At 43.2% G+C, this 25,981-nt stretch overlaps 2 protein-coding genes across 4 annotated transcripts in view; both read left to right on the top strand.

Annotated features, from left to right (window-relative positions):
- TLCD4 (TLC domain containing 4) overlaps positions 1 to 13,281 on the top strand; it is a 33,205-nt gene extending 19,924 nt beyond the window's left edge. For both annotated transcript variants that reach the window (XM_064147295.1, XM_064147294.1), the window contains exons 5-7: positions 197 to 291; positions 4,330 to 4,403; positions 6,878 to 13,281. In XM_064147295.1, coding sequence (XP_064003365.1) covers positions 197 to 291; positions 4,330 to 4,403; positions 6,878 to 7,193 — 485 coding nt within the window. In that variant the 3' untranslated portion in view covers positions 7,194 to 13,281. The remainder of the gene's footprint in view (positions 1 to 196; positions 292 to 4,329; positions 4,404 to 6,877) is intronic.
- Positions 13,282 to 17,326: 4,045 nt separating this feature from the next.
- LOC135177391 (holocytochrome c-type synthase) lies at positions 17,327 to 24,191 on the top strand. 2 transcript variants are annotated; one of them, XM_064147292.1, is made up of 7 exons: positions 17,327 to 17,435; positions 17,971 to 18,123; positions 19,418 to 19,566; positions 20,174 to 20,322; positions 21,992 to 22,111; positions 22,844 to 22,930; positions 23,797 to 24,191. In XM_064147292.1, exons 2-7 carry the CDS (start codon positions 18,006 to 18,008, stop codon positions 23,993 to 23,995), a joined length of 822 nt encoding a protein of 273 aa, XP_064003362.1. In that variant the 5' UTR covers positions 17,327 to 17,435; positions 17,971 to 18,005; the 3' UTR covers positions 23,996 to 24,191. The 2 variants fall into 2 exon arrangements, with proteins under 2 accessions (XP_064003362.1, XP_064003363.1); XM_064147293.1 differs by lacking the exon at positions 17,327 to 17,435 and adding an exon at positions 17,566 to 17,587.
- The last annotated feature ends 1,790 nt before the right edge of the window (positions 24,192 to 25,981 follow it).

Genomic DNA, 25,981 nt, shown 5'->3' with positions numbered 1-25,981 from the left:
TAAGTAGTTACTTAAGGCAACTGTTGGAGGAATACTGTTGCTAAAAGCTTTAGCATAAACATGTTATCTTCAGAGATAATTAATTCAGACAGTTTCTAATGATGCCATGCATTGGCATTTATACCTCTAAAACTTTGAGAGACCCTATTCTGAGTATAATAAACAGTAATTTATCATTATTTATGTTCTCTTGTAGATTTATTGCTTATTATTTACTACTGGAAGGCAATTGGTGACAAATTTTTTGTACTCCATCACTTGGCAGCTCTGTATGCTTACTATTTTGTACTGGTGAGTGCTGTATTTTCTAGTAGCATAACAGGCAGATGGGATTGAAGCTTGATGCTTTTATAGGTCTTATTTATCTAATGTTTAAATGAGATTTTCCCCTAGTCAGTGTATTAGCTTTATGGAAGCAATATTTATTTAGAGAGCAGTGGTAGCTGAAAATACTACTTTAGCAGTCATTTCTGCACAAGTGCAATGCCTTTTCCATCTTACAGTCCTTCCACAAAAAGGTGGGATTTATTTAACTGCTGAAATTAAAACTGTCCTATGTTTTTGTTGTAGATAAACGTTGACAGAGGTGTTTTTCATGTGGTGATAGAAGAGGGTTTCAAATAAAACCACAAGTCTGAATATTTAGTTGAAAAATTGGAAGGAAAGGGTTTCAGGTGGTTATGTGCTGCTTGGGATTGTATTTGCAAGGCCACAGTCAGTGATCCCTGACTCTAGTGGGCTTACTACAGTCAGCTGGGTGCTTTTTCTTAGGTCTCTTTTTCCTTTTTATTTAAAAAATCTGTCATGACACAAAGTGATCCCCTGAGACATCTTGTTCAAGGTTCCTGTTTTGGAGGAGGAATGGATGATTCACAGGTGCACATACATTGAAGAGAGAAGGGGAAGAGAAGGATACTGTTAGGATAAGAACTTAACTGCTGTTTGCTGCTGCAGGAGTTTCTCAAAGATGCCCATGTGACTGACCTCCAACCTGATGCTCCCAAATATCTTCTGATAAGCTCATTCAGTAAATAATGAAATCTTACAAAATACAATTTACTTCATTTCCTGCAGCTCTTTCCCTGGCTGCTGTGTGAATCCTAGGTCAGATTTCTCATGTAATGGTTTAAAGGGGCTGAAGTAGCCGACAGAGTAGGACAGGTAACCTGGGACAAATGCAAAGAAATTGTCTGTGCAGCCAGAGATTAGGTGAGGAAAGCTAAAGCCCAGCTAGAATTAAATCTGGCTGGGAACATTAAGGGGAAGGAGAAGAACTTCTTCAGGTGTATTAGTGAGAAAAGGAGGACTAGGGAGAATGTGGAAGCCTTCCAGAAAGGAAATAGAGAGCTGGTGACAAAGGATATAGAAAAGGCTAAGGTGTTCAATGACTTCTTTGCCTCAGTCTTCAGTGGCAAGGGATCCAATCACAATGTCCAGGCCCCAGAGGGCAAAAGAAAGGACTGGGAGAAGGAAGATCTGCCCACTATAATTGAAGATCTTGTTCATGAACACCTAAGGAGTCTGAATGTGCACAAGTCCATGGGGCCTGATGAGATCCACCCACAGGTCCTGAGGGAACTGGCAGATGAAGTTGCGATATCACTATCCATCATACTGGAAAGGTCATGGCAGACTGGTGAAGTTCCTGCTGACTGGAAAAGGGTAAACATCCATCTTCAAGAAGGTAAAAAAGGATGACCAGGGAACTACAGACCAGTCAGTCTCACCTTGGTGCCTGGTGAGATCACGGAGCACATCCTCCTGAGGGCTCTGCTAAGGCAAATGGAAAACAAAGCAGTAACCAGCAGTGGCTTCACCGAGGGTAAATCATGCCTGACAAATGTGATGGCTTTTTGTGATGAAGTCACAGCAACAGTGGACAAGTGAAGGGCAACTGATGTCATCTACCTGGACCTGAGTAAGGCATTTGACTCTGTCCCACATGATATCCTGGTCACCAAACTGGAAAAACACAGACTGGATGGGTGGAGCACTGCTGGATAAGGAATTGGCTAAATGGTGTGAGAGAGTGATGATCAATGTCCACCTGGAGACCAGTGACAAGTGGCATCCCTCGGGGGTCAGTGCTGAGACCAGTGCTGTTTAACATCTTTGTCAGTTACATGGACAGAGGAATCAAGTGCACCCTCAGCAAGCTTGCAGATTGCACCAAGCTGTGTGGCACAGCAGAGTTGCTAGAGGGAAGGGATCCATCCAGAGGGACCTAGACAGGCTGGAGAGGTGGGCCCAGGCCAACCCCATGATATTCAACAAGGCCAAGTGTAAGGTCATGCACCTGGGTCAGCACAATCCTAAGCACAACTTCAGGCTGGATGGCAAATGGCTGAGAGCAGCCCTGAGGAAAAGGACCTGGTGGTCTGGGGTGATGAAAAGCTCAATATGAGCCAGCAGTGTGTACATGCAGCCCAGATAGCAACCATGTCCTGGGATGCAGAAAAAGCAGCGTTGCCAGCAGGGCAAGGGAGGGGTTTCTGCCCCTTTACTCTGCTCTCCTGAAACCCAGCTGGAGTACTGTTTGAAGTTCTGGAGCCCCCAGCACAAGGACATCAAACTCTTGGAGTGAGTCCAGAGTAGACCACAAAGATGCTCAGTGCTGCAGCAGCTTTGCTGTATTGGACAGGCCAAGAAAGTTGGGGCTCTGCATCCTGCAGAAGAGAAGGCTTCGAGGAGACGTTGGAGTGGCCTTCCAGTATCTGAAGGGGGCTACAAGAGGGCTGGGGAGGGACTACTCACAAGGTCTTGTAATGACAGGACAAGGAGGAATGGGTTTAAACTGCAGAGGGGAGATTTAGACTGGATGTTAGGAAGAAGTTCTTTGCAGTGAGGGTGAGACACTGGCACAGGTTGCCCAAGGAGGTTGTGGCTGCTCCCTCCATGGAGGCATTCAAGGCCAGGTTGGATGAGGCCTTGAGTGACCTGTTCTAGAGAGAGGTGCTCCTGCCTGTGGTGGGGGATTGGAACTGGATGAGCTTTGAGGCCCCTTCCAACCTAAACCATTCTAAGATAAGTAGTCCCTGCCCATGGCAGGGGGTTGGAACTGGATGATCTCTAAGGTCCCTTCCAACTCAAACCATTCTGTGAATCCATGAATCTGTAAGTACACTGCTAAGTAAATACTCTTGTCTTGGGTTGAAGATATTTACTTATTCTAATATTATCATGGATGAAAGTGAGTTGGAGCTGGATACTGGGGATAGGACAATACCCCTACCAAGGCTATTCCCTGGTGCAGAGAATTCATTAGTTGTTTCTGGAGCAAATAGAAAGTGTGGCGTTGATGTGTGCTTCTTTTAGAGCAGTTCTTAGTATGTGGATAAAGCTGTGCCCTTTGGTGTCTGTGTGTTTTATCTTCAGATATAAGTATCTTAGCTCAAAAATTACTTTTGAAGATAGCAGAGAATTTGATTAAGATGGGAGATTTTCTGTTTGATACGAAGTGAAACAACGTGCAATGCCTAAAGTAGTGGGCATTAGGATGCTTGGTGCTGGGAAGAGGAGTCTTGCCATGCACTCCATAGGGGTGTTTAGGAGACTCTATTAAAAATAAAATCTTCTTACCTCTGCATCTGCAAACTGCTGCTTGCCCAGACGTGGTGTAATGGGAAACTGTTTCAGCATAAGCAGGTGATAAGGCAGAGAATAGGCTGTACTTTGTCCTCTAGGGGAAGGTGCTCAGTTAGGTGTATGGCTGTACCTGTACCATGGTGTTACCTGGACACTGGCATGGAGAAGGTGTGTTCTTCATCTCGCCTACAGGGCACGGCAAGGTAGGACAGAGAGCTGTTGGAAAGGGTTTCCCTAGCAGTGGGGCATAGAGAAGAAAGGGCTTTCTACACCCTGTCTGCTGCCAAGCAAGAGCTGGGAATTCATCTTCACTTTGGCAGATGATGTTACTAAAGCAGTTGAGAATGCTTTTCTTTAACTTGCAGTGTTTCCGTTTGGGCTCGTTTTAAACACTGAGAAATCCAGAGTATTTCTAATCCTCTTACACAGTAATAGTTTCATTATAACCAATGAATGCTTCTCTAGCTAGCTTTCTGTGGCCACTTCCAATAAATCTTTGGAAGAGTTAGAGTTGAGTAAGGAACTATTGATTTGAGCTACCTGGAAGGACAACTGCAGCTTGTGTAGTAAACCACATTCTGAAATGGTGAGGGGGTTGGCCGCAGCTGGTCAAAGGGCTCCCCACTGGATTTTAATAAAGACGTTCAGATGTTCTATCATTATGTGCATACTTGAGGGCTTAAATGGAGACTTCACATCTCTGTCGTCATCCTTTTTTTTTGTCTGTTTTGTTTTGCTAATCAGAGCAGAGGTCTGTTGGCTTACTTTGGGAACTTCCGTCTGCTGGCAGAGTTCTCGACTCCTTTTGTCAATCAGCGGTAAGTGCCTGGGGAATTTCTGTGGAGTTCTTTTAAATCTTAATCTGTTCTGTTATTTCTGTGATTTAGGAAGGAGATTTTTAATTGTTCAAAGTCTGCTTGAAGGGAATTTTTTATACTGAATTAAGGATTACTATGTGGAAACTATTAGCTGTGGAAACCTTTTTACTGCTGTAGCTGCAGCAGTGCAGAATCGTTAAGGTTAGAAGAGCTCTCCAAGGTCATTGAGTCCAACTGATAACCCAGTGCCACCATGCCCACTAAACGGTGTCCTGAGGTTCCATGTGTACATGTGTTTTGAGCACCTCCAGGGATGGCTACTCAAGAACTTCCTTGGGCAGCCTGTTCCAGTGCAACCCTTTTGGTGAAGGAATTCTTCCCAATGTCCAATCTAAACCTCCTCTGACACAACTTCAGGCCGTTCTCTGTCTTTTTACTGCCTTTGAGAAGAGACCAGCCCCCACCTCACTACAGCCTTCTTTCAAGGAGTTGTGGAGAGCAATGAGGTTCCCCCCCAGCCTACATAGTCACCTCAGCTAACATATTCACTGCCTATTTCCTTTTAGGCTTCTTCATCAGAAATGCCATTTTAAAATTAAACTACTGAACAACAAAGTTCACAGCTAAGTGTTGTTTGTTAGTCTTCAGGTGATTCATTATTATAATAAAGCCATCATTTTCACTAAGGATTTATTATTATTATTATTATTATCACGAACCAGGAAAAGAAGCAAGATATCACTGTCATCCTAGAATGGAATTGTGTGACCCCAGATAATTTTCAGTTTATTTTGCAATAGTGCACATGTATAGATCAATATTAATACCTATACACAAATGCACAGAATAACACAAAGGCTGGGAGTCAGGAAGAATGGGATAGGGACAGACTCTGCACACTTGTGCCCTGGCATAGGATCAGGGGCAAGGGATGGAAACTGCAGCCCAGGAAGTTCCACCTCAACGTGAGGAAGATCTTGACTGGAAGGGTCCTAGAATACTGGCACAGACTGCCTGAATGGTTGTAGAGTCTCTTTCTCTGGAGCCTTTCCAGCCCTGCCTGTACACATTCCTGCACTAGATTCTCTGGTCCTGCTCTGGCAGGGGAATTGGACTGGAAGATCTCAAGAGGTCCCTTCCAACCCCTAACATCCTGTGAGCCTGTGATAAAGAAGTAGAGGAGGTTTTTACTACTTTCTCTAGAATCCAACCTGCAGGTTCTGTGTGTTAGGCAATGAATAAATTATGCCTGTCTGCTGAGGAATTACTATCCAAAGACTCTTTTGGTTTTAAGTCCCTTTACAACCCAGTTGCAGTAGTGGGAGAGAGATTTTTTTGGTGTCTTTTTCCTTACCTCACTGTAGCATGATCCAGTGCCATTTACAATAGCTAGTTCTGAAGCTGGATTTTTAGGTATAAACAGAAAGTCCTAAGTCTGAGAAACTTGAAATTGAAGCTGTATCCAGATTACCAAAGCTGTATTACCCAAATACAATGCTAGAATTGCTTTCAGGTAAACAAACCCATTGGTGTCAATTACAGTAACAAAGTAATACATTTATGTTCATCATTTAAAAAGAAGGTTAGAATTACAGCTTTTGACACAGTGCATGTTGGTTGTCAGATGGTTTGCAGTTCCAATCAGGGTTCTGCAGTCTTATTCTGTAGTATCCTGGGTATCTGCTGCATGGCCAGCCAATCCAAGGAGGTGATTCTGCCACTTTACTCTGCACTGATGAGACCTCACCTGCAGTGCTGTGTCCAGCTCTGGAGCCCTCAACACAGGAGGGACATGGACTTGGTGGAGAGGGTCCAGTGTAGGCCACAAAAATGATCAGCAGGCTGGAGCAGCTCTGCTACAAGGACAGGCTGAGTGAGCTGGGAGCGTTCAGCCAAGAGAAGAGAAGGCTTCAGGGAGACCCCATAGTGACCTGCCAGTACCTGCAGGGGGCTACAAGAAGGCTGCAGAAAGACTGTTTGCAAAGGCCTGCAGGGACTGGACAAGGGCAATGGCTTCAAACTAGAGCAGAGCAGATGGAGATTGGATGTGAGGAACAGCTTCTGCACCACGAGGGTGCTGGAACGGTGGAACAGGTTGCCCAGGGAGGTGGCTGAGGCCCCATCCCATGAGATATTCAAGGTGAGGCTGGATCGGGCTGTGGGCAACCTGATGTAGTTGAGGATGTCCCTGCTGACTGCAGAGGGGATTGGACTGGATGACCTTTGGAGTTCCCTTCTAGCCCAGACTATTCTGTGATTCTATCCCTGTGATTAAATGGTGAAAAAAACGCAGCCAAGCAGAAGAATTTGCAACTAAACCAAGACACAGTGCAATAATTTAGAAATTATAAGGGTGAAAGCAATTAATGAGTGAAATGATTAATTAAAAATACATGAAGTAGAATCTTTTGTTTGTTTGTTTTTAATGATATGACTTCAAGTCTGCCTGTTATCTGTGAATACTTGTTTTACAGGTGGTTTTTTGAAGTACTGGGATATCCTAAATCTTCAAAGGCCAACATCATCAATGGTGTGCTGATGACAGTTGTGTTCTTTGTGGTGAGGATTGCTGTCATGCCTGTATATTACAGCCATGTCATTTCTTCATTTGGAACAGAGGCTTTCCAGAGATTAGGATTTGCAGCTCAGAGTGCCTGGATTATCTCAAGCGTTTCCTTGGATGTTATGAATGTCATGTGGATGGTCAAAATTGCAAAAGGTTGCCAAAAAGTCATTTGTCTTATTGGACAAGAGGAAGCCAAAACTGATAGAAATGGCAAATCCGACTAGAAGCATGTGCATCCCCTGGCACTCCTGCCATGAGCGCCGCCCCAGCTGGGCCAAGCAGTGCACATGTCTGTCCTGGAATGCTCCTTTGACAGAAGCAAGCTGTGACTTCTCTGCTGGCCTGTCTCTCTCCCTAGCCACACTGCCTGTACACCCAGGGCCATGCTCTACAGATCCTGTCTGCTGAGGAATGACAGCAAAAGCTCACACCACCCAGTGCCACCTGTCTGCTCGAAGCAGCTGCAAGGTGCTGAAATGAGAAATCAGCAGATTGGTTACTTGCTTCTTGTCCACCAGTGTGTTCCAAGTGTCTCACTCAGGTTTCTCAGATTCAAGTGTTTTATAAACCCAGTGAATACCAACACCACTCTTTTTTTAGAAGACAAAAGTCCTCCTCGGATTTCTGGTACAGTGCAATTTTCCTGGCACGTTTCTGTGCTTTCTTCTAGGAGTAAAAAAAATCAAAGTTTTCATTCTTGGCAATTTTTTAATTTGTAAGAAAACCTAAAAATTTAGCTTTGATTCTCTGAAATCTAACTGCGTTTTTGCTCGACCTTCTATGAATGCAAACAACGTTGGGAAACGTATAAAATAGTGTTATCTAAAATGCTATATTATAACGGTACAGGATAGCTTAAAATTGTGAGAATTCTCTGATTTTTGATGAGAAGGATTAACTTTTGCCATGTTAGGTTACTTACAAGAGTCCATCTTCTGAATTGCCTGTGAAATTGGTTTCATGGTATGGTAAATGATGTGTGGAAACAGCATAATTCCTACTGGAGTGCTTTTTCCTGCTTTGCTGCTGCTATCTTTGGGAAGTGCTGCATCTCTCCTCAGAGTATTTTTAACCATTGTGTATTTGTAGGAGAAGAGATAAAAGTCTTTATGGGTGAGGTGTAACTGAGAGTGATATTTTTTTTCTCTTTTATCACAGAAATGACCCATTTGGTAGGAAACATTGAGGCTTTATGTCACATTTTTCCTGCTAATCACATAACTGTGCCAAGCTGTGGTAAAGCTGCCTGGGAGCTCTGTAGCATGATACATCACTTCTGCAGGCACAGCATCATATCTTTGTTCTTTTAAACCCACATTTATGTCCAGAGGTGAAAGGCTTGGAGGGCATCAGAGGGGAATCATACCATCTGGGATAGTCTGTGATTCTACGATTTTTAACACAACTGGAGGGAATTCTGGGGTTTAGTTTATTTATACATTATTTGTGTGTAGCTTGGTTTTGTTTTGCTTACTTTAAATCATAGTTTAGTTCTCCGGGTGAAATGATTTCAGGCAGTATTGTTTGGGTGAGTGTCATAGGCACTTATGCAAGCGTGGTTCTACCTTTTATCTGGGCAGGCTTTTTTCCAAAAAGGTTTTCCAATCCTGCCTTGTTAAGGGAGGTCTAAAGGATTGTTAATACCTCCCTTTTTTTTTTTTTCTTAATTCTGTGCATATTAAAACTTTACGAGCCTTCAGACAAAAGATCTGTTTATGCCCTAGGAAAGTAAGCAACTAATCTGTTCAGCTCTTTGCTGTGAGTGAGCTTAGGACATTATTTGGGTAAGTTTGTTTTCCAAGAGTTGATCCTGTGACCTGCTTTGCTGAAGGAAATGGACTCCCTTTTATATCTGCAGAACCTGGCATCAAAAATAGGGATTTCAGTGCAAAATCTGGGCTACAGACAAAGGCTTCATGTTTCTATCACCTTTATGTTTTAAAGGAATGCCTTACTTTTATTTTCTGCTTTTTAAGTCACTACATCAGGGAATAATTCTGTAATAGTTTGTTGCTTTCTAAAATACGTTTTAACTCCAGTCAGTTCAAATATTTTGGAGAATAAATGCAGAAGTCTGGATTTTTTATTCAGGAAGTAGAATTAGTAAGATGATTTGGAACAACTCATAAGGGGATAACTCAGGATAAATTTGAAATTCACCTCTTCCTGCCTACTCTGATGTTTCAGTGTGTGATTTTTTTCCTTGTCAATGGAGAGCATTCATTAAAATGGTCCATTTCCATCACTTCTGCATAAACTTGTGTCTGATGAAAGCACCCCACAACAGAAGTAATTCAAACTATACTGAAATCATGGTAAAAATAAACAGAAAACCCCTTCACTAGTATGCTCTGGGCAGCAATCCAGACTGGAAGTGCAGTGGAATAATTATTTTAAATATTTTGGATTGCTGTACTGAATTAGTGTAATTCATACAATATTTTACAATGTGTTAGGTTTAAAATCTCTTATTTAAAAATGTATTATATTCTGATGCATTTACTGTGTGTCAGAAGACAACTTTGTAATAAAAAAAAATATTACCACTTGTGTATTTGGCAAGGACTACAGAAAAGAGGCTGTTGTGATGTACCAAATACATTAGTACAGGACACTTTTTACCTGCCATTAAAAGCTTATAATACAGCAAATTAGATAGCTGCAGCACCTGTTTTTCAATTGCACTTTGTTGTATTAAAACTGTGGTGAAATATTGATGAAATAAAGCCCCCATGGCTTTACTGTTTTACTTTTTCATCAAAAGCTGAAGAAATACCACTTTCAGAACTGCATCAGGGGAATGGTAGGTCAAGATTTGCTTTGGTGATTGTTTTGTGGATACAGCACTTGCAGAGAGGAAATGTGCTTGCAGTTACTCATAGCCTTCGTTCCAGTGGATTGCAGTGGAGAGCCTTACACACAGAGATGCTTTATGGGTTGTGTGCATTTGTCAGTATTAAGATCTACATCTCTGAAAATTACTCTGGCTCTATAAGTGTTTGTGATGTTGTGTGAGCTCAATAATTTGATAATTTAATTGCTCAAAACCCAGAATCTGTTGACTAGTGAGGAACATCCTGTGTGCAGGAAAAGGAGAGCTGAGTTTATATATAAATGTTAAATTCCAAATTGGGTATTCAGATATATTACAAATTAATTACAGCCTGGAATGTAATTACTGCCATCTTTAATTAAATGATAGGAGAAAGATTACTTGTACTTACAGTAGAACTAAAACCTAAAAGCTTAGACAAATGGGCAAAGTGAGGATGATCAGAGGGCTGGAGCTGCTCTGCTATGAAGACAGGCTGAGAGAGCTGGGGTTGTTCAGTCTGGAGACAAGAAGGCTCTGAGGAGACTTTTTTGTGGCCTTTCAGTATCTGAAGGAGGCTACAAGAAAACTGGGGAGGGACTTGTTGGTAATGATTGGACTGGGAGGAATGCATCCAAGCTAGAGGAGGGTGGATTTAGCTTGCATGTTAGGAAGAAGTTCTGCATGAGAGTGGTGAGACACTGGCAGAGGTTGCTGAGGGAGATGGTGGAAGCCTCATCCCTGGATGTTTTTAAGGCCAGGCTGGATGTGGCTGTGGGCAGCCTGATCTAGTGTGAGGTGTCCCTGCCCATGGCAGGGGGGTTGGAACTGGATGATTCTTGGGGTGTATTCCAGCCCTGACAGTTCTGTAATTCTGTGAAATGCCATCAAGCAGGCTTCGAGAGGAAAGGTGGAGGAGACTTTGAGAACTTAAGTACAGAGATCCAGATGTCAGCCTACTGCTGTGACTGGGACAACATCAGAGCAACACATAGGAGAAAGGTTTATAAGTATTTCTGTAACTCTGTTCCCCGTAGAAAATGAAGGCTTACTTTCAAAAAAGTCTCCAGTTGTATAAAATAGGTTATTAGAAATAGGTTGTCAGATGTTTGCAGCATGAAGAGGACTTGGGTACAAGTATCTATACCTACAAACTTTATGTAAAAGATAACTTAATACAAAGTTTGTAAAATGACTTTGTGCTGCTTCTGCAGAGCCATTCAGAGGAAAACAAAGAACAGTTGGACAATTACTCCACCTTAAGATGTGCTGACATATTGACTGCTGGTGAAAGCCATCAATGAAATTAATAGAAAGGGATTAGGATTTCAGATTTTAAAAATACAAATGTAGAAGACCTTGAAAAGTATGGGCAAGCCTCTTTAATATTTTTAAAACCCTACTGTACAATGTTGTTTTTTGGCTATGAGGAACTTCATGAGGAAGAATTTGTTCTTAGTGGAGTTTCTCTATGGAGCGTATTTGACAGCTGGAAAGAGAAGAGTACCTAATTGCTGAGATCTTGACAACAGTCAAATGGAAATAGTGATCAATATTTATGAACTTTATCATTCATCCAAACCCAGATAAAATCTCTTTGGTGGACAGGTGAAGGGCTTAAGGTTTTCTGAAAGCAACTCCAAAGTTCTTGTTGTGGCAGAGAAGATGAAAGATGTGCTGTTTGGAGTGTTGAGAGGTCTGGGATTATACAGCGAATCATACTCTTAGGTGGTAATGCTTGGTAAGATTTCTTAGCCACTATGAATTTCTACCAGCTACCTCCTTTGGTGTTCTTGCTCTATTTGTAATAACCAAGCACTTTATAGCTTGGGACAAAGTGCAAGGTAGCTATGAAGAATAATAGATTTATTGTTTGGTATAAGAAATATTTTGTTGAAACTTCTGAGAATGCCTGAAGGGGCATTGTAGCCAGGTGGGGGGTGGCCTCTTCTCCCAGGCAACCAGCAATAGAACAAGGGGACACAGTCTCAAGTTGTGCCAGGGTAGGTATAGGCTGGATGTTAGGAAGAAGTTCTTCACAGAGAGAGTGATTTCCCATTGGAATGGGCTGCCCAGGGAGGTGGTGGAGGCACCATCCCTGGGGGTCTTCAAGAAAAGACTGGATGAGGCACTTAGTGCCATGGTCTAGTTGATTGGATAGGGCTGGGTGATAGGTTGGACTGGATGATCTTGGAGGTCTCTTCCAACCTGGTTGATTCTATGATTCTATGAGATCACTTTCATCACGTGATGTCCTGCACTGAAGAGGGCTTCTGATAATAACTCTGTATATCAACCTTTAATCTACCTGTAAAAGGAAATGTCGTTAAGGCAGGAAATTCTGAAGAGTTCAGCATGACTTGGTATCAAGCATGCAATGATTCCATGTACTATTTATAACATTCTATTTACTGAAATTGAAAATATGAAAGCAAGTAAAATGTTCTGCAGTGTATCTTTATTTCTCATCTATGTGTGGGATGTCAGCCATTGTCTTGTTGGCAGGACATGCTTTTATGAGCCTGTAAATGTTTAATGATAGAAGAATCTGCACCCAAGCGGAACATGTTGCATGTAAATTGTCTTCCAAGTTTCTAAATGTTGGTATTTTTTCAAATGTGCTGGGTCTGAATGCAAAAGTTTCATACAAATACAGGCAACACAGGACAGACTGCTGTGAATGCAGTGCAGAACAGATTGGGTTTGCTTATTGTAACTATCCCACTTTCACAAGAGGAAAGGGCTAATCATGAGTTTGACTCTCTAATTTGCACACTTAATTAATATGCACGCATCTGAACAGCCTGGGTTTGTTTCTAGCATGCATGTACCAAACAGTGACAGGTTCCTATACAGAGAACAAGTTAACACGTAAGCAGAACTAACATCACAGAAAACCAAGCTGCAAAAACCTGTTGCGAGCAAATGAACTAGGCAGAAGGAACAGAGCCTCCAGTTAAAATCAGTTTAAGAAGAAACTTGATCTGTATATCTAACTTAGGTGTAAATTTTGCTAGACTAGAAATTTGTAAATTTGCTAGACAGAAATTGTAAATTTTGCTTGACTGATTTCTGGTAAATCTTGACAATCTGGTTTGGAGTAAAGACTAACATTGTCACACAACCTCTGGATCACAACATTCCCTTCAAATAGGGATGTGGCTTGACTGTAGCAATCAGCAATCCTTACCCACTGCACAAGAACTTCGAAATGCAATACAACAGTTCTGCAGATTGGTGATGAAAGGAATCAATTGTTGTAAGGTGAATGATTTGAGTTTTATGGGATTAAATTTACTTATTAAAATCATAATTATTTGTTTGCATTTCAGTGATACTGCAAAGCATTTCTGTGTTTTGTTTGAACAATTTAGAAGCTTGCATAAAATGGTATTGACTTTTTTTTTCCCCTTTGATATATGCAATAATGTCAATAAGCAATAAATTGCATGTTGTATGCAAGGTATTGGTACTTCATAATAAAGGAAAGGAAGACAGAATTTGTTATTGTGTGAAGTTTTCTTTCTTAATATGGTAATAGCTTATGTACCTGTAATGGATGCATCGGGAAGGACATGGACCTGATGGAGAGAATCCAGAGGAAGCCACAAAAATTATGAGGGGATTGAAGCAGCTCTGCTACGAGGACAGGCTGAGGGAGCTGGGAGAGTTCAGCCTAGAGAAGAGAAGGCTCCAGGGAGACCTAATAGCGACCTGCCAGTACCTGAAGTGGGCTACATGAAGGCTGCAGAGAAATGCTGTGTTTGTTTCTCTCAGAATCTGTGCAGGGACCCAGTATGACACATTTCACATCAATATGATGTATATGGTCAATACTGTTTATTGAAGCTAAGAGTGATGCTTATATAGTGGCAAATACAACGTGTATAAATCTGATAGGTTACATAGCAGAAATATGGGCTGTCCACACGTACAGAGGCAGAGCTGACTGACCTCCCCCCTAAATCCCCCTTGTGCAGCTAGCTACAGCTAACTTTTGCAGATAGCAGCTTCTCTACCAGCCTTCTCAAGGTTATTTTTCCTGCAGCTGTGCTTTCTTATTAGAATAACCTAATGTTATCCTTCCTGCTCTCCTTATTTCAGACTGCTCAATTCTGCCCAAATCCCAACAGAGGAACTGCAAAGGCCTGCAGGAACAGGATGAGGGCAATGTCTTCAAACTGGAGCAGAGCTGATTTAGAAGCACCATGAAGGTGCTGCAACAGTGGAACAGGTTGCCCAGGGAGGTGGTTGTGGCCCTCGAGGTATTCAAGGTGAGGCTGGACAGGGCTGTGGGCAACCTCATCTAGTGGAGGATGTCCGTGCTGACTGCAGAGGGGGTTAGACTGGATGACCTCTGGAGATCACTTCCAACCCAGACCATTCTGTGATTCTAAAGAACAAGGAGGTTTGGGTTCAGTTCAAAAGCAAGTGGTTAATAACATAGGATCTTAAAGTTTTGTATTGTGGGGAGGGAGTGTGAGGTCTGGAGCTACATTGTTGTTCATGTGGCTGGATTTTAAAAGGCTGTAATTGTATGTGGGACATGGTATGTGCCAGGAATGCAACTTCTGTTGGACAGTGTAATCATATTGTCCTGTATTGTAATATCACATATTTCAGAATATAAGCTGGCCAGTTGTCTGGAGTCTCTGTGGCTAAAGAGCTGCTCTTATAAACTAGAGAATCACAGAATCATTCATATGGGAAAAGACCCTCATCTCATCAAGTCCAGTTAACCCTACTCTGCAAGCTTCACCCTTAAACCATATCCCCAGGCACCACACCCAAACGGCCTTTAAATACATCCAGGATTGGTGGCTCAACCACCTCCCTGGGCAGCACATTCCAATGCAATGCCTGTCACAGACCCTTAGTGCACACTGAGATGAGCAGCAGTGAAGCCATGCTTCGGAATCATGAATTATGTGTTGAATGCTTGGAGGTTGTTCTGAGCATGCTGAGAGGAAGCTGCTGCTAGTTTAACCATCAGCTTCCAAGCATAGGAGTTGTTTGTGCTACCGTGAGCTTTTCTACTATGTGATGGCTAAACTACTAGAAGAAAACACGAAACAGTCCACTGGATTTTACTTTATTCCTCTCATCTTGCATGGGTTTGGTTTTGTTGTCTTCTTTCTTTTCCTTTTTTTTTTTTTTTAAATTTGTAAATTATATTCTCAGGAACTAATTTTACACTGATAGTGTAGAAAACTCTATCCACAGCTGGGAAGTGACTGAGGATGTTTTGGGGTTTTTTTAAGGTCAGATGCTATACGGGCCAGATTTCCAAATGCCTGAGGAAGGACAATGGGGACTCGGTGGGAGGCTTTTGTATTGGTACTGGGCAGCATTTAAACACTGAATGGTGGAGAGGAAGGACGGAGCATGGCTGGGAACAAGGGGTGCCTTTCAGCGAGCCTTTCTTAACCTGGCCAATTCAACAGCTCTCGCTTAACCCCTGCCTAAGTGGTAGAGTATAGAAAATATTTTGTATGTCCACTTCTTACATAGGTTCTGGAGCAAAGCTGCTTCTCATTTATTTGATTACAATTTGTGTTCTTGCTGAAGACTTTATGTACTTAGACTGATGTGATAATTCTTCATAACTTTATTGTTTGGGTTTTTTTTTGTTTGAAGTTATTTAATCTTCACAGTGAGCATCTTTTTTTTAAGGTGGTGTTATGTTGTGAGTATTTTCTGGAGTTCACAGTGTAATTTACTTAAGGGTAGCTTGTCAGCTTCGAGATTGTGACCTTGGTGTTCTTTGTAATGCTTTATTTTGAGGAAAAATGGTTTTGCTCCCCTGGCTTGTCTTGTAAAGACTGAAAACTATTTTCTAAACAGTGACTCATAAATGATGCAGTTGTTGCTTCTGGTGGAGTGTGGTGGTGGAAAGCAGGGAGACAGCATACTGACAACAAGGTAACAGACTTTGAGAGGAGGCTGCTGAACCAATTCCTGGTCTGAGAGGATCAGAGAGAAGTTACCTCTCAATACCTTTTACCTTAGTGTCACTGCCACAGACTTGAAATGTTTGGAAGCAGAGATGGCAGTTGGTCTACAAAAGGCTACAGTCTTGTCAAGTGCAGCAGAAGAATCAAATGATTCTATCTTGTTCAGTGCTGTTACTGTGAGTACAGTCCTCGAAGCTTCAGCAGAGCCAAATATGTCTGAAGCTTGGGCAGAGGTGGAGGGAATCATGTTTTGTAAGTCATACAGCAGAGACTCAGTTACAGATGTGGTGTGACCTTCCTAACTCCAGGTTCTTAACATGCTGTGCTAGTAATTCCATGTGAAAGGACAAATATGAGTGAAAGAATGGATACTGGATTTTCTCCCAGATTTTTACTCTTTGTTCACATGGAATGGCAGTGTCCTCATTAGTAAGATTGATCCTATTTTGAAAGATAGCATGTGAATATATTCTCAAAAGCACTCTTCAGAGGAGCATGCAAAAAAATATGGTTTTAAATTTAGGTAGCAGTGTAGTTTAAAAAAGATGGTTGACACAACTGCTTCAGTGTGATTTAGAATTTGTTATTACCCTTTCTGATGATTTTAAAAAGGGGAGGGAATCACTCATTTATTTTCCTACATTGGAATACATACAGACCATTCAAGAGACTCCCTCCTCCAGATTCGAATTTGGATTTTCTTCATCCCAAGTTAATGTATCAACTGGGCCATTTCAAGCTTTAATTCCCTCCTACTTTTAACTGCTCCAATGAAATAGAATGTTTTGGGAAAACAAAACCCTCAAACCAACACATTTTGGATCAGTTTTAATTGTTATCTATTTATAATGAGTGCTTGTCTTGATCAGTTCTCTTTTAATCAGTTCTAATTGCTTCAGACAGCCTGTTCAGAGTCCACCTTGTAGGATGTTCACTGCAACAGCTCCAAAGGACTTGAGCTGGCTGCTGCAGCTCCTACCGCGGAGCCAGATCTTGTCTCCTTAGTCAAGGAGGGACGCGGTGAAGCATTCTTCCTTGCAAACTGAGCTGCATTGTTTTGCACTGTCACGCTCCAGTGTTGTGTGTAATATCTCAGCGGCGTAGTTAAACTGCATCTTCTGCCTTTGACACAAAGCAGTGGTTGTAGCAAATCTTCTTACAAGAGATGAGATCATTTTCTGAGCTGTTCAGTGTTCTAAAAAACTGGCTTAAGGCACCTTAATATCTCTGTAGGTTTAATTGGTCATTGATGAATGCTGCTAATAGTCAGGATTTTGTCCGTTATTTGCAGCCATAGGGGATGGCAATTTCACAATCAAGGCAGGTAGCTCATGCTCAGGCAGCTGTATGGACACTCAACATGAGCCTCGGTGAGTTACCTGTTGTTTCATTCCGCAGCGCCCTGACCTCCGGGCCTCGGAATGATGCCGCCAGCAGGTGGCTCTGCTTCCTACCGCGGTCGTTGGGCAGGGAGCAGCCCCTGGGCGGGAGCTGCCGGCAGAACAGCGCCACCTGGCGGCCAGCAGCCGGCCTGTCGCGCTCCGCCCCCAGCGCGGCCCGCCCCGAGCCGCCGACGGGCTGCGTCCCAGCGCGAGCAGGCGGCGGGCGCAGGCGCGTGGCGGGGCCGCGCTCTCGCGAGGAGGGGCGCGTGGCTTCGTCCTGCACTCGGGTCTGGGCGCGGGGGCGCCGTGCCGCGGGAGGTGAAGCGGGAGCGGGAGAAGGGGGCGCCTGCGCCGGCTGCTGGCGCACGGCGGCGGTGGCGGGTGGGTGCTGTGGGCGGGCGCGCGCTCCGGGACGGGCCGGTCGAGCGCGGTGAGCGGACCTGACCTTGCCGGCGGCCGGCAGCTGTGAGGTCGGTCACGGAGCGTGCGGCGGTATTACACGAGGCGCTTCCTGGTCGCGGAGCATGCGCGGGGGTGTTTCTGCTTTGTGCAGGCCTCACAGGGCTGCGACGCGTTTGGGCGCACGGGCAGAGCCTGTTCCGGTGCCGGTGGGCGGTCTATAGGCAGATGTTGCCGGCAGGAGCACTTCAACGCACACCTGTCGCAGGCGCTGATCCGCCGTTAGGCCTGGCGGGCGCCGTGGGTGTGTGTTTAGGCTGGACGTTTACTATTTGAGACGAACTTCTTCTTTCACGTTCTAATGTGTGATGCAGCTGCATGCCCGCTCTTGCACTCCCCCTGATTAATAAGCCTTGCAGTTGTGCGTGAAGAACTTTGCCTTTTCTCTGTGTAGAAGATTGCCCTAAAGACACCTGGCGCCTGGAAGCCATGGGTCTGTCTGCATCTGCCCCGGCTGCTGCAGCCCAGCCACTGAGTCCATCGAAGCTTCAACACCAGACTGCATCTCCACCTTCGCAGTGTCCAATGCATCAGGAGAAAATAAGCGGTAGTTATTCTTAAACTCACACTAAATAAACTCTTTACTTGAAAAGCAGGGCAAAAATATTTTGAGGAAAAAAGAATTCTACAAGTGAAAACTCGACTTTCTCCTTTAGCAAAAATCTCAAGTAACCTCACACAAAGGGGTCAGTTGTTGAGCGTAACAGTATGCAAGCCATTTTCTATGGAGAGTAGAGAGCAGCTCTGTAGAGGACTTGCGAGTCTGGTGGAGAAATTCTCTGTGGGACTGCAATGTGGCCTTGTGGCCAAGAGGACCAATGCATCCTGGGGTGCGTTAGGAGCAGTGTGTCCAGCAGATCGAAGGAAGTTCTCTGCCCCTGGTGAAGCCCCATCTGGAATATTGTGTGCAGTTCTGGGCTCCCCAATTCAAGAGGGACAGGGATCTACTGGAGAGAGTCCAAAGCAGGGCTTCAAGGATGCTGGAGGGACTGGAGCAGTGCCTGATAAGGAGAGGCCAAGAGCCCTGGGGCTGATTAGTCTGGAGAGGAGACGGCTGAGAGGGGATCTGAGCAATGAATATAAATATCTGAGGGCTAGGGTTCAGGGAGGAAGAGACAGGGACAGCCTCTGCTCACTTGTGCCCTGGCATAAGACAAGGGACAAGGGATGGAAACTGCAGCCCAGGAAGTTCCACCTCAACGTGAGGAAGAACTTCTTGACTGGAAGGGTCCCAGAGCACTGGCACAGGCTGCCCAGAGAAGTTGTGGAGTCTCCTTCTCTGGAGCCTTTCCATCCCTGTCTGGATGTGTTCCTGTGGGACCTGTGTCAGATTCTCTGGTCCTGCTCTAGCAGAGGGGTTGGATTGGAAGATCATCAGAGGTCCCTTGCAATCCCTAACTTCCTGTGAGTCTGTGACAGTAGGTGCTTGCTGTAGAACCTGCAAATTGCTTCTGACTCAAATTTTACAGGGGTCAGAGAGCTCTAGGGGCACCTACAGAGATTCAAACATGCATCTGGAAAAAGGAAGCAGCGGCTGTAATAAAGTCAATGTCTGCAGCTTTTCTGCTGACACAGTAAACACCTGTTGGATTAATACTGCCGTGGAGATCTTCAGTGCAAAGAGTTCAGTAGAGGGGCCAGCATTGGGTGAGAAATGAGCATTCAAGGGCTACATATGAAGCTTGGGACTTAACTGTGGTGTTTGGGTCTACAATGCAGCAAAGAACTGTTGAAAAGCTCAAAAGAAAAAGCAGAATACCACTTTGTATGTAAATGAGCATTTAATGAACTGATTCACGTTTCTCATGTATTTTTGTATACTGTTTTCCTCTCTATTTCAGGTTGTCCCATGCACATGAAGACTCCTGATCATAGAACTGAGAACACAGAGGATGTTCCTGCACATCAAGAAAGAGCTTATGAATATGTAGCCTGTCCGGTGAACTCTAGTGCATCTCAAGTGAAGGATGAGATAGATCCAAGCAATATGGTAACTTATGCTTATTTCAGATGTTTTCTTCAGTCCTGTTTATTCTGAAATGCTGTCTCCACAATGTCAGTAGTAGTACTCTTAAAGGTGGAAACTCCGGCAGATTGCCTTCTTTTTAAATTTTTAACACTGCTCTTTCATTTCATGTGCAAATATTTGTATAAAAACAAGTTACATCTGAACATTCTTTCCAAATTTAAATCTTTTTGATAAAAGCCAGATTGCCAGTTTGTAAATACCTTTTGCTGTCTTTTTCCCTGTGTTAGTTACATGCATCAACTTTGTGTTACACTAGGGGCTTTCAGGTTCTGTACAATAGCAGTATGAGTAAGTTCTGAATCAGCTCTCTCTAATATTTCCTCTGATTTAAAACAATCACTTCTCTTTCCAAAGCTGAAGTTGAGGTAAAGGGGTTTCTTCAGTCTTCAGATGTCAAACTTAGGTAAAGAATTCTACTGTAAAAGAAAAAGATCATCTTGGTGGACTGAAATAAAATCTGAACTTTGAGTCTTTGTGGCAGTCAGTTCACTGTGCTTTGATTTTCCTCAAACACCACAACACAAATATTCATGGTCTACTTTTTTAATTGTTTCTTCTTGCTTTCTAGATGCCTCCTCCTAATCAGCAGCCATCCCCAGATCAACCCTTTCCACTGTCAACTGTTAGAGAAGAATCTTCCATTCCCAGAGCACATTCTGACAAGAAATGGGTCTACCCCTCAGAGCAAATGTTCTGGAATGCTATGCTAAGGAAGGGGTAAATACACTGAATTATTAGCTGGGATCTGCCAGCCTGAAATTCATCAAATAATCTGTTGATATTATTTAAAAGTTTCTGAATGTGAAGCAGTAAATAATTAACTAAGTCTTCTAAAAATTACTGGGTTTATTAACAGCTTTATTTTAAAGAGTGAGCTGGTCTCAAAGGCTGTAACTCCAGCAGTGATCAGCAAGCAGGTAGGGAATGTCAGGCAACTGCTGCTAGCTCAGAAAGTGTTCTTGAAAGACAGTTCATAGGCATAGACAAACCTTGCGTGATACTCAGTCAGCTTCCTACAAACTGATACTAAAAATCCTGTGATTGTCACAACATTTAACTTTGCAACACCGATGTGCTAATCTGTTTGACAAATAGATTTTTTCAGACTTCACAAGAGTTCAGTGTAGGCAAGATCTGACTGTGGCCTAGAAAGCCTTCCACACTGCTGTTACCTCATTCTTCTCTAATTATTTTCCGTTCTCAAAGAGCTCCAGTTGCTATCAAAAAACCCAGCAATTCTTTGTTCTGTGTATTGGTATTGTTCTTAAGACACCGTCACAGGCAGTCTATATTGAGCACACGGGCTTTGATCCTGTGGACTCTTGAATGCCTGCTGAAAAGGTAGCACCTGTGTAGTCACAGGGCAGGTCAGAGAGGTGAAAAGCATCTCTGAAGTGTATGCAAAATGTGTTGAACACAGGACTTTGGAATGCCAGGGCGATTCATCTGAAGCATTTTTACATGTACTGTGAACATGCCTGTGTTTATACACTGATCCAGTTAGTGTTTGTTCAGAATTTATGGATCTCTGTGACAAGGATTTTCGTTAAGTACACTTTAACACAGAAAATTTAGTTTTCAAGATGCTTAAGCATATGTGCCAGAAGTTTCACAGAATCACAGAATGTCAGGGGCTGGAAGGGACCTCGAAATCTCATCCAGTCCAACCCCCTTGCCAGGACAGAATCTCCTATACCAGATCACATAGGAACACGTCCAGGCAGGTCTTGAATATCTCCAGAGAGGGAGACTCCGCAGTGCCCCTGGACAGCCTGTTCCAGTGTTCTGTCACCATCACAGTAAAAACGTTTTTTCTCATGTTTCCATGGAACTTTCTATGCCTCAACTTCCACCATTGCCCCTTGTCCTGTCATTGGGCATCACCCAGCAGAGCCTGGTTCTAGCCTCTTGCTGCTTGCCACCTTTATAAGCATGAATGAGGACAGCCCTCAGCCTCCTCCTCTCCCAGCTACAGTCCTAGTTCCCTCAGGCTCTCCTTATAAGAAAGATGTTCCACTCCATCATTTTTGTGGCTCTTTACTGGATTCTCAAGCAGTTTGCTGCGGTCCTTCTTGAACTGAGGATCCCAGGACTGGACACAGTATTCCAGATGTGGCCTCACCAGGGCAGAATAGAGCGGCAGGAGAACCTCTCAACCTATTAAACATAGCCTTTGTAATACACCCCAGGATGGCATTGGCTTTGGCCACCAGAGCACATTGCAGGCTGATGGGCATCCTTCTTTCCACTAGGACTCTCATACTTCCTTTGTGTATTTGCGTGGAATGTTCAACCTCTTCATTCAAGAGCCTGTCGGATAAATTGAGGAAGGTGCGGTAGTTGTGCTGTAATGATTGTAAACTGTTTGCTGATTCTCATTTTTTAGGTGGAGGTGGAAAGATGATGACATAACAGGTGAAGACATGACCAACATTATCAAGATTCACAACCAAAATAATGAGCAAGCGTGGAAGGAGATTTTAAAGTGGGAAGCTCTTCATGCTGTGTACGTATGTATAGATCAAAAAGCAAATCCTTTAGTTTAGGTTTTGCTTCCACAATTCTTTGACAATAGAATGTCTCTTTTGGAAATACACTGATGCTCATGCATCTCAAAATTGATGGCCTTGTAGGAGCCTGCATTTTGCTTAATATGGAGGAGGATTAGATGAAGAATTATGCTGATAAAACTGATGAGCATTTTGGTGGTGTGTGTGTATAGTGTGGATTTTGAGAAATTAACTTCTTGTATCTGGGATTTTTTAAATGGAAATATTTCTTGTTATGGAATTGCTACTGGGTGTAAATGTAGATGAAAAATTGACTGGTATAAAATAGTCACTTTCCATATCAGCATAGTCTCTGTTCAGACAAGATACAGACTAGTTAAGCATTCTGTATGTAGAAATTGTTCTCTGACATTCCATGGTCTTTGTTACACAGTAGTTTGGGTGACACTTTTCTGTTCTTTAATCTGTTAAATCTGTGGAATAGGTTTGCTGAGAACTCCTTTGTTGATAAGTTAGAACTGTAGTGTGAACCATACCAAAAGTCCTTTGTCCTACCATCGGTAAGTGATGTCAGAAACTGGGAGACTTTAAAAATCTTTAAACAAACACAAAAAAAGCTGGTTGCGTTTTGGGTTGGGTTTTTTCTACTACTAAAACAAATTACCACAGTGGTTTAAACTTCAAGACTTTCTTAAAAAACAAAATTAAAAACCTCTTTGTATGCACAGGGAGTGTCCATGTGGGCCATCGCTGATGCGGTTTGGAGGCAAAGCAAAGGAGTATTCACCAAGAGCCAGAATACGTTCCTGGATGGGGTATGTGGCCAGGAAAGATCTTTCAGTGAGGTAGGGAGATGTGTATGAAAGCACGAAGGACCTGGAAGTCCTGGTGGAGAGGTTCTCTGTGGGACTGCAATGTGCCCTTGTGGCCAAGAGGACCGGTCGCATCCTGGGGTGCATTAAGAAGAGTGTATCCAGCAGATTGAGGGAGCTTCACCTCTGCCTCTGCTCTACCCTAGTAAGGCCCCATCAGAAATACTGCACCCAGTTCTGGGCTCCCCAGTTCAAGAGGGACAGGGATCTACTGGAGAGAGTCCAAAGCAGGGCTTCAAGGATGCTGGAGGGACTGATGAGGAGAGGCTGAGAGTCCTGGGAATGGTTAGTCTACAGGGGAGAAGGCTGAGAGGGGATCTGAGCAATGAATATAAATATCTGAGGGCTAGGGTTCAGGGAGGAAGAGACAGGGACAGCCTCTGCTCACTTGTGCCCTGGTGTAAGACAAGGGACAAGGGATGGAAACTGCAGCCCAGGAAGTTCCACCTCAACGTGAGGAAGAACTTCGTGACTGGAAGGGTCCCAGAGCACTGGCACAGGCTGCCCAGAGAGATTGTGGAGTCTCCTTCTCTGGAGCCTTTCCATCCCTGTCTGGATGTGTTCCTGTGGGACTTGTGTTAGATTCTCTGGTCCTGCTCTAGCAGAGGGGTTGGATTGGAAGATCATCAGAGGTCCCTTCCAATCCCTAACTCCCTGTGAGCCTGTGGTGTAGGAATAATTTTAAGATGTTTAAGAATTGGAATTCCCAGAAGATAGAAGTACTAGTGGGAATCTCATGCTAGTACCTCTTCCAGGTTTGTAATGCCCATCCTAATACCTATCTACATGGTCTGTTGCCTGTCTTCCAGATATGAGCTCCCCTTTGACAGGCATGACTGGATTGTAGACCGATGTGGCAAAGAAGTGCGCTACGTTATTGATTACTATGATGGTGGAGCAGTAGACAAGAACTACCAGTTCACCATTCTGGATGTTCGCCCTGCTTTGGACTCTCTCTCAGCAGTGTGGGACAGAATGAAGGTAGCTTGGTGGCGGTGGACTTCGTAACTGCTCCTGTGGTGTGTAATCAAAAGAGAAACTGTTTTCCTCCTAGGCTGAGGAGGACTTGAAACAGAAGGTCACTGCAACTATCGTTTTCATCATCACCACTGTTCTTTGGGAAGGGAGTCTGGGGGGATCTGCTGTGAACAACACTGATGCTGTCTGGTGTTTTGAATGAAATAATAAATGTTACAGTAGCAAATCCATGTATCTTAATTTTCTTAAGAGCTGAGAAATGTTTTCTCTGCTTTTCAGAGATTCTGTGTAAGCTTGCCACGTCTCTTGACTCTTGTAGGGGGCCTACAAGGGAGTTGGTGAGGGACTTTTTAGGGTGTCAGGTTGTGTTAGGACTGGTGGGAATGGATCCAATCTAGAGGGCAGATTGAAATTAGACATTAAAAAGAAATTCTTCACCACGATGGTCATGAGACACTGGCACAAGCTGCCCAGGAGTGGTGTTGGCATCTCCATTCCTGAATGTTTTTAAGGCCAGGCTGGATGTGGCAGTGGGCAGCCTGATCTAGTGTGAGGTGTCCCTGCCCATGGCAGGGGATTAGAACTGGATGATCCTTGAGGTCCCTTCCAACTCTGGTAATTCTGTGATTCAGAAGTGCCAAGAAGTAAAGTTGATGTTAGCATCTGCTAAGTGATGCATGTTAATGTTGTGTGGCTTAAAGATTTGATTAATGCCCATGCTTAATTAAGGAAGCAGTTTTATTTTTTGAGTCTTGCACTGGAATAACTTCATATTTGCATGGCTTGTTGAATTTCAGATGCCACATACCCATACATTTAAATAATTTCTGCCTTCAGTGTGTATTAGTCTTGAGAATGAGTCCTTCATCCAGAACACTTGGAAGTAGTAATGACATATCACACTGTAGCTTCTCAAATGGGAAAAAACTGGTAACTAGCTGTGTGTTCAGATCCTGGAAGTGGTTGGTTTTGACTGACATTGGAAAGTTTCATTTGTTTGTTTTAACACCTGAGAGCAAAGTCCCTCTATATTTCAGTCAAGTAACTTCCCATTTAATAAAAATTCCTCAGGAAGCTTCCATACATCAAGGGACTAATGAAAGTGAGTGGCTCCCACTTGAGAAGTGACAGTCCTGCGTGGTGGGAATAAATACTACTCACAAGTCCAGAATCCTAATCTTAGTGGTATCTACTTTCCTCATTCCCTTTTCACTTTTTTAATTAAAAATAGGTTTTTGGGAAAAAAATAAATTGCCACCTGTATAGGCAACGTATGTATGAAATACAGAAGTGTGTGAGTTTGTGTGACATGTATCTTGCCATGAAAGAGCTGCTCTTCTCTGTGCCGGCAGTGAAGACAGGCTTACTGCTTTTTCGACTTTTTTTTTGGTGTGTGTCTATTTGTTTTGTATGTTTGGTAATGTGGTACATGCAGAGTATTTCTCACCACTGAATATGGGAAAGGGACGCCAAGGTAGAGAGTCCGTCAGAAGCTTCAAAAGGAGGAGACTGCTTTGTTGATTTCTGAGCTGTGATGTTAAGTGCGTTAGGACATAGTGAAACATGTCACGTTTCATGTCCTCTATTTACCATCTTCAGTGATCTTCCATCTTGCATAGGATGTTCTTTTCCATGCTGATATTGATGAAATGCACTACTTTGCATCCAATAAATACACTTTTCTTAACTTTGGTATTTGATGATCCTATTTTTAGCTGTAAGACTTATTAAGATGAGCTGTTGTGTGTGTCCTATTATTAGAGTCTGTCACAATCACATCTTTGAACATACGCTGTCTTGTTCTTTAGGTGAATATAGAGCCAAAACCCAAGGACTCTATTATTAAGTGTTTGCCAACCAAACCAGAAACTCAGAATAAGAGCGTATAGCAAGAAATAGATTTATCCTGAGTCTGGCTAGAGACTTTTTTATCCTGAGTCTGGCTAGAGAGTTTTGTGGGGTGGTTTTGGTTTGATTTGGTTTGTTTTTTTAAGTCTTGAAGTGTAAATGAAAATA

The sequence above is a fragment of the Pogoniulus pusillus genome, chromosome 8, assembly GCF_015220805.1.
Source record: "Pogoniulus pusillus isolate bPogPus1 chromosome 8, bPogPus1.pri, whole genome shotgun sequence".
Classification (NCBI taxonomy): domain Eukaryota; kingdom Metazoa; phylum Chordata; class Aves; order Piciformes; family Lybiidae; genus Pogoniulus; species Pogoniulus pusillus.
Note: the sequence above shows the minus strand (reverse complement) of the source record. Positions and strands in the feature narration are given on the sequence as shown.